At 46.5% G+C, this 8,165-nt stretch overlaps 1 protein-coding gene across 1 annotated transcript in view; it reads left to right on the top strand.

The window, feature by feature from the left end:
• Positions 1-8,165, top strand: part of LOC127005802 (tyrosine-protein kinase Btk29A-like) — a 91,536-nt gene that overhangs the window by 2,301 nt on the left and 81,070 nt on the right. Inside the window, exon 2 of the mRNA XM_050874923.1 lies at positions 2,248-2,767. Coding sequence (XP_050730880.1) covers positions 2,621-2,767 — 147 coding nt within the window. The 5' untranslated portion in view covers positions 2,248-2,620. The remainder of the gene's footprint in view (positions 1-2,247; positions 2,768-8,165) is intronic.

An 8,165-nucleotide genomic window follows, 5' to 3' on the forward strand; every position in this document is an offset into this window, starting at 1 on the left:
TTTTACAGCAGAGGAGTCAGTTCAAGGGCATAAAAAAAGGTAACAGATGTTAAAAAAAAGCCCGATACTCACTGCTCCTAAAAAAAGTTAGAGGAGTGGCCGAAAGATAGGTCAATTTCGGGAGGAGAGGTGTCCTGATACCCTCTTCTTGAAAGAGTTCAAGTCGTAGGCAGGAGGAAATACAGAAGAAGGAAGATTGTTCCAGAGTTTACCAGCATGAGGGATGAAAGAATGAAGATGCTGGTTAACTCTTGTGTAAGGGATTTGGACAGTAAAGGGATGAGCTTGAGTAGAAAGTCATGTGTGGCGAGGCTGTGGGAGGGGGGGGGGAGGCATGCAGTTAGCAAGTTTGGAAGAACAGTCAGCACGAAAATATTGATGGAAGATAGAAAGAGAGGTAACATGGTGGCGAAATTTAAGAGGTAAAAGACTATTAGTAAGAGGAGGAGAGCTGATGAGTCAAAGAGCCTTAGACTCCACTCTGTCCAAGAGAGCTGTGTGAGTGGAGCCCCCCCACAAGTGAGATGCATACTCCATACGAGGGCGGACAAGGGCCCTGTAAATGGATAGCAACTGTGCGGGGGAGAAGAACTGGCGGAGATGGTACAGATGATAAAAGGAAGTTAAAAAAGACAAAATGCATGAAAGGTGTCAAGAAATACAGTTTTGCAATAGATGCATGAACCAGTGCAATATCTTAGACAAAGAGGTTGTTTGATAAGAAAACGGATACGAGTTTAAAGCTAAGTTTGCTTTATTGAGATTCAGGGATGGTCCCTAATGAGTTTAGCTCATTTCCCGTATTTCACAACTAGGCTTCTGCCTCTTTGGTGCAGTGGTTAGCATATCTAGCTGTTTTTCCTCCCTTTTGGGCTAGTCAGTAAGTGGGTACCTGGTGAAACTGAGGGAAGGTAAACCGTGGTAACCTGGATGTCACACTGGCCCTGTGCTCAGGGGAAAGACAGTGGCTGAGTGGTCAGCATGCCGGCGTCGCTTCCTGGAGGCCCCTCGTTTGCCCCCAACTTTACCTTTACCTTCCTGGCTTCTGTTGATTGTTACAATTATTCCTTTTTTGACCCTTTTCTATTAGCTAATCATTTTAGAAACCTCTTGAACCTGAAATAAATATATCTGGCATTACTTCTGTCCTCTTTTTGTGGGAGGGTCAATTATGTTTTATTTATTGTCCTTAGCTCTGATTGGGTTACTAGATCATATTTGTTTATTTATTCCTTCCTTTATTAAGATTTTAGCTGTTTATTTATTCTTGATTTTTTTTTGTATCATTCATACATGCATTCATTCAACATATTGCCACAGCCTAACACAAAAATATCTTACCAGAATAAGCTGAATAAGGAGGGTTGGGAAGACTCATGCATGCACCACTCATACACACAGGGGCTATGTGGCCCAGCAAATGACTAAATCCACATATAAAAGTGAGGTATTGACATGTGTATACTATGGTATATCAGAATTTTATGTATCACTTATTATTACATGAACTGTACCAGCGATCATCAGTTATGAATGAGAAGGATGAGGGAAGGGGGAGATGTGCTAGGCTTCCTGCTGTTTAGGGCTGAGGGGGAGGGTATCAGTACTTGACTCGTCATTATTCCTGCAGGCTTTCCCCTATTCCTCTTGCTGTCCCCTCGTGTTCTTGTTTCCCTGATCACATTTCTTCCCTTCTCTTCCTCTTTAATTCCTCCTCCTCCTCCTCCTATTCCTTCTTCTCTTCCTCCTCCTCCTCCTTTGAGATGCTGCTGCATATGACCTTTTTCATTCCATAAATGTTTTTAACACAGTTTCCTGTTTTCATAATATATTTATTCAGGAGTACTTGTGGTAATCTCTTAGTTAATTACTTGTTCATATTCCTGTGCAAAATGTGTTTTGGCTTATTTACCTGATTTAAAAAAAAAAAATTTCATGAGTATAATTTTTTAGTTTATTTATGACCCATAAAAAAAAAAAAAAAAAAATATATATATATATATATATATATATATATATATATATATATATATATATATATATATATATATATATATATATATATATATATATATATATATATATATATATATATATATATATATATATATATATATAGATATATATATCTATATGTGTGTGTGTGTGTGTGTGTGTGTGTGTGTGTGTGTGTGTGTGTGTGTGTGTGTGTAGCAGCTGGGGCCACCAACTCAACTCACTCCCCCTGGGGGCTTGACTGTGTTGCAGGGCGTGGTCGGGCGTGAGCGGGCAGCACTCTAAACACCCATCACCACAAACCCCAGTGTCACCCTCCTGTCGCAACACCACCACCACCACCGACACCACTACTGCTGCTGCTGGCCTTCCCCCGCCCCTCCCCCCCGCGCCTCCCCGCCCTCCCCACCGCTGGCTGTCCCGCCTCACCTCTCGCTCGCCACGCCTCACCACAAGAAGCGCCATCCAAGGGCAGGGGCGGCACGGTGGGGCGGGAGGGCAGGAACGATAGTGGCAGCGGGAGCAGCAGCAGCAGCAGCGGGGTCGGCGGCGGCGGCGGCGACACAGATCTCGACGGGTGTCACGGTAGAGAGGAACACGACGGAGGAGACGACAAGGCACCGTCATGGCGGGGAAGAACGAGGAGGTGCTGAAGGAGGCGTTCATGACGAAGAGGTCACAGAACAAACGCTCCTTCACGCCCACCAACTGGAAGGAGCGCTGGTTCGTGCTTTCGCCCGAAAACCTCATTTACTACGATGGAGACAGACAGGTAAGTGAAAGGAGTGCAATGTATGGCTGTTCGCGTACGTACTTTACCGACCACGTTGCTTCATATAGGCCTACCACATTTTTTTTACCATGTATCGTATTTTTTTTACTGTGGAGAAAGACACGTAAAAGAGATACAGAATACTATTAGGGTGTGTTCAAGCCGCTAGCTGGAGTGAGCGATGAGTGGGTACCTGTGGCAACTTGAGTACACTTTGGTAACATGGTTCTGTGTCTTGTGGTAAATCTGGGCAGCTTGTGGAAGATGAACTGTGATGGTACAGTGGTTAGAGCGCTTCGTGTCCTGCAGTAAATAAACCCCAGTCCTTACACTCGGTCAGTGTCCTGCGGGCATGTGACAAGTCCGTCACTGCGTATACGGTATTTTTGTAAGTGGCGGGCATTTCATGATTTCGATCAAGCGCGAGCACGGACCGTCTGCTGGTCTACTCGCCAAAGATACAACAAAGTGGGGAACGGCGGACTTATCTTTTGTGGTCATTTGGTCCTGCCTGATTGTATGGCTGGAACTTAAATAAGCGGGTACCAGGGGCAACTTGGGGAAAGCAGACTCCGGTCATAGGTGCCAATATTCAGCCTTAGTTCTGGAGTAGGGGATTAGTGGGTACTTGGGCAACTGGGAAGGTAACCAGTGGTAATATGGTATACTTGCGGTCCGCCCTGAAATATTGGGTAAGGATGTCTAGGGCGTCATGGGTGAAGTATGGTGAAGCGGTTCATACAGGTGGTCGTAGTTGTGTCCTGGAGGAGGAGATAAGTCGGCACGGAGTCACAAAGGAAGGGATTTAAATTAACCACAGGCCTTAAAAAAAGCGCTGAGGCAATGCGAAGGACTTGATACATAACCTTGTGGCACCAGTGAATCAGCCGTCGTTTATATTCTTCCTTGCTCGTGTCTTGCTTTCTATTTTTCTTCGTTCCGTCTCCTGTTCTTTCCCTACCTCCCCCTCGTCCTGTCTTTTGCCTCCCTTTTCTTTTCCCTCAGTCTATTCTTAACAGTCATGACCTACCCTGCCTTGCTCTCCTTCCTTCTCCCCTCTTTTTCTATTTCTCCTCTCTCTCTTCTACGAAATTTTTTTTTTTCGTTTTCCTCTATGCTTCTCGCGTTTTAAACTGTTCGCTCTATCTCCTCTTCCTTATAATCATTACCTAGGCCTACTGCGTCTATATCTTCATCCTTTTTCTTTGCCCTTCCCTTCTTTTTTCCGCTTTATCATCTTCTCATGTGGATGACTGTTCATTCCATCTCTTCTTTACATCCATGACCTAGCCTACTGTTGTACCTCTCTCTCTCTCTCTCTCTCTCTCTCTCTCTCTCTCTCTCTCTCTCTCTCTCTCTCTCTCTCTCTCTCTCTCTTGTGCTTCCCTTCCATTTTTTTTACATTATGACCTATCTAATTTTCTTATCCTCCCTCCTTCCCTTCTTCCCATCCTCACCTCTCCCGCTCTCCCCTTCCATGTGTCCTTTCTCTTCCTCTCATTGAAGTCTCATTTCTTACACTTCATTTCTGTTTTCCTGCCTCCCTCCTTCCATTTTCTCTCATTTCTACTCTTCTTTCCTCTGTCTCCCGCGAACATGCCAGTATATATAGCATTTCTCTTCCACTCTCTCTCTCTCTCTCTCTCTCTCTCTCTCTCTCTCTCTCTCTCTCTCTCTCTCTCTCTCTCTCTCTCTCTCTCTCTCTCTCTCTCTCTCTGTGTGTGTGTGTGTGTGTGTGTGTGTGTGTGTGTGTGTGTGTGCAATTGTTCATGCTTTTTTTAATTTTATCTCCACTTCCCTGCGTGGCGATTTCTCTCTGTGTGTGTGTGTGTGTGTGTGCGCGCGCTCGCCTTGCTTAGTGAAAATAAATCAGTATTAACCTAAGTCTTCCCAAGCATGAGCAAGCATCAGCCCCAACACGCAGATTGAGCACCTCCAGTCACTCGCCTTGCACGACACCCGCTCAGACCTCGCAGCTTACCGAGGCTGAGGAGGACGCTTACCTAACCCGTCCCTCCCCGCAAGACGCTGCCGTGACCGAGGCTTTACACTTGCTTTCTTGCCGTCACGAGCCAGGCATGTTAGATCACGGAGCCACGCGGTTACCAAGGCTTGAATTTGTTAATGTTATATGCGTAGCAGTTTGAGCTCCCATGACAGGACTAGGATCAGTAGTTTTAGGTATGTTCTGAGATTCATCCATCATATGTGTAGTTCTTTCTGTCTGTATCTGTCTCCGTCTCTCTCTCTTTCTCTTCCTTTCTTTTTCTTTCTGTCTTTCTTGTCAGTCTGTCTCTCTCTCTCTCTCTGTCTGTCTGGGTCTTTCTCTCTCTCTCTCTCTCTCTCTCTCTCTCTCTCTCTCTCTCTCTCTCTCTCTCTCTCTCTCTCTCTCTCTCTCTCTCTCTCTCTCTCTCTCTCTCTCTCTCTCTCTCTCTCTCTCTCTCTCTCTCTCTCTCTCTCTCTCTCTCTCTCTCTCATCACACTTTTTTTTTCTTCCACGTCCCGCCTCCCACGTCCACCGCGTATTTTATTTCTTTCGATGTCTCCGGAGATTAAGGGTCGATAGGAGATTGGGAGATCGGGAGAAGTTAGAGGAGGAGGAGGAGGAGGAGGAGATGTTTCACTCTACATTTTTATTTTCTTGAGTCACTTCTAAATGTTAAGAAAGACCTGCTCCCCCCATTCTCTCTCTCTCTCTCTCTCTCTCTCTCTCTCTCTCTCTCTCTCTCTCTCTCTCTCTCTCTCTCTCTCTCTCTCTCTCTCTCTCTCTCTCTCTCTCTCTCTCTCTCTGTGTGTGTGTGTGTGTGTGTGTGTGTGTGTGTGTGTCAGAGAGAGAGAGAGAAAACAGTGGGAGATTGTTAATATATTCGGTAGATGCTCATCATGATAATCTTTCCGGTGGGGTTCATAACACACACACACACACACACACACACACACACACACACACACACACACACACACACACACACACACACACGAGTTGCCCTGATCACGAGCCCAGCACATGATCCGTCCTTGGTGAATTACACACACGAGGACCATAATCTGAAATCGGTGGCATTGGTAGCTGCGGTTGGCGGCGGCGGTAGTGACGGTGGTTGTGGTGGTGGTGGTGGAGTGTAGTGGAGTGGAGGTGGGAGCCAGACTTCTTGGAATCTGTAGTGTTTGGAATGTTGTCGCTATTCCTGCCGCCGCCATTACTGCGCCTACTGGAATTCCAACGTTATTGTCAGCCGTAAGAGGGGAAGGCTGTGCCGGGGGTTGTTAGTGGCGGGGGAGGGTGGAGGAGGATGGGAGGTGGGGATTATGCATAGTGGGAACTGCCGGTGTGGTGATGTTGGCGGAGGAGGAGGAGGAGGGATTATATGGAGCGAGGTAGTGTGGTGGTGGTGGTGGGGGTGGTGAGGGAGATTATGTTGGGGGCAATGAAGTGAAGGAAAAGTGATGGGGCTATGCATTGGGGATGGAAGGGAAGGGTAAATGGGGCAGGGTTATGTTGGGGGGATGAAGGGAAGGAAATTTGAAGGGATAGTGTTGAAAGGAGAGACGGAGAGGGGGGGGTGATGAGGGAAGGGGAGGGGGGAAGATTGTGTTAGGAGGAGGATATAAGTGAGAGGCGGGGGATAAGGGGTATAGAATGAGATGTGGATGAATGATAATGATGGTGATGATGGTGGTGATGGTAATGACAGGGGTAGTGAAGAGAATGGGGGGGGGGGTGGGAAAGATTGTGGTGTTGTGATGTTAAGAATGAGAGGGGGAACAAAGGGGGGGGGTGGGGGGGAAACGGGTACTCATTTGATCTTTTTTTTTCTTTTTCTTCCTCTTCCCTCTGTTGCTTTTCGTCCCCTTCCTTATTTTTTCTCTTGTTTTTGTCCAGTTTTTTTCCCTCCTTGAGTTTATAGTTATTTGTTTCCTGTTTCCCTTTGTCGTCTCGTCTAGTTCCTTGTTTCCGTTTTTCTGTTTTTTTTTTTTAATTTCTTCTTGCATCATAATTATCACAGTCACCACTAGCTGCTTCTTGCTGTTGTTGTTGTCGTTGTTTTCTTCTTCTTCTTCTCCAGGACATGGCGCCCGTACGTACCACTCAGCCCACACCTCCCCATACACAAACATTGGCAGGAGTTTCTTCTCAAACCGAGTCATCCGATATTATAACAACCTTTCTTAAGGAGTATTAAGTGCGAAAACCATCAACTCCTTTAACCCAGTAGTAGCGGGGATCATGTTTCTTAATGGTCCATCTAAGCGAGAAAAATGAAAAAAAATCACCCCTCACACAAACCATTTCATAATATATATCAAAGCATTTGTGATAAGTTTATGCATCATCTATTTTGGGGGGTCTATATCATGGCACAAATTTGGCCCGTCGCTGCTACACGGTAAAGCCACAAATTTGGCCCGTCGCTGCTACATGGTAAAGCCACAAATTTGGCCTGTCGCTGCTACACGGTAAAGCCACAAATTTGGCCCGTCGCTGCTACACGGTAAAGCCACAAATTTGGCCTGTCGCTGCTACACGGTAAAGCCACAAATTTGGCCTGTCGCTGCTACACGATAAAGCCACAAATTTGGCCTGTCGCTGCTACACGGTAAAGCCACAAATTTGGCCTGTCGCTGCTACACGGTAAAGCCACAAATTTGGCCTGTCAATTTGGCCTGTCGTTGCTACACGGTAAACCCAAATTTGTCCGCTACACGGTAAAGCCACAAATTTGGCCTGTCGCATTTGGCTATGTCGTCTTACGGTAAAGCCACAAATTTGGCCTGTCGATTTGGCCTGTCGCTGCTACACAGTAAATAAATTTGGCCTGTCGCTGCTACACGGTAAAGCCACAAATTTGGCCTGTCGCTGCTACACGGTAAACCCACAAATTTGTCCCGTCGCTGCTACATGGTAAAGCCACAAATTTGGCCTGTCGCTGCTACACGGTAAAGCCACAAATTTGGCTCGTCGCTGCTACACGGTAAAGCCACAAATTAGGCCTGTCGCTGCTACGGTAAAGCCACAAATTTGGCCTGTCGTTGCTACACGGTAAAGCCACAAATTTGGCACGGTAAAGCCACAAATTTGGCCTGTCGCTGCTACACGGTAAAAATTTGTCCGTCGCTGCTACACAGTAAAGCCACAAATTTGGCCTGTCGCTGCTACACGGTAAAGCCACAAATTTGGCCTGTCGCTGCTACACGGTAAACCCACAAATTTGTCCCGTCGCTGCTACACGGTAAAGCCACAAATTTGGCCTGTCGCTGCTACGCGGTAAACCCACAAATTTGTCCCGTCGCTGCTACACGGTAAAGTCACAAATTTGTCCCGTCGCTGCTACACGGTAAAGCCACAAATTTGTCCCGTCGCTGCTACACGGTAAAGCCACAAATTTGGCCTGTCGCT

The sequence above is a fragment of the Eriocheir sinensis genome, chromosome 31, assembly GCF_024679095.1.
Source record: "Eriocheir sinensis breed Jianghai 21 chromosome 31, ASM2467909v1, whole genome shotgun sequence".
Classification (NCBI taxonomy): domain Eukaryota; kingdom Metazoa; phylum Arthropoda; class Malacostraca; order Decapoda; family Varunidae; genus Eriocheir; species Eriocheir sinensis.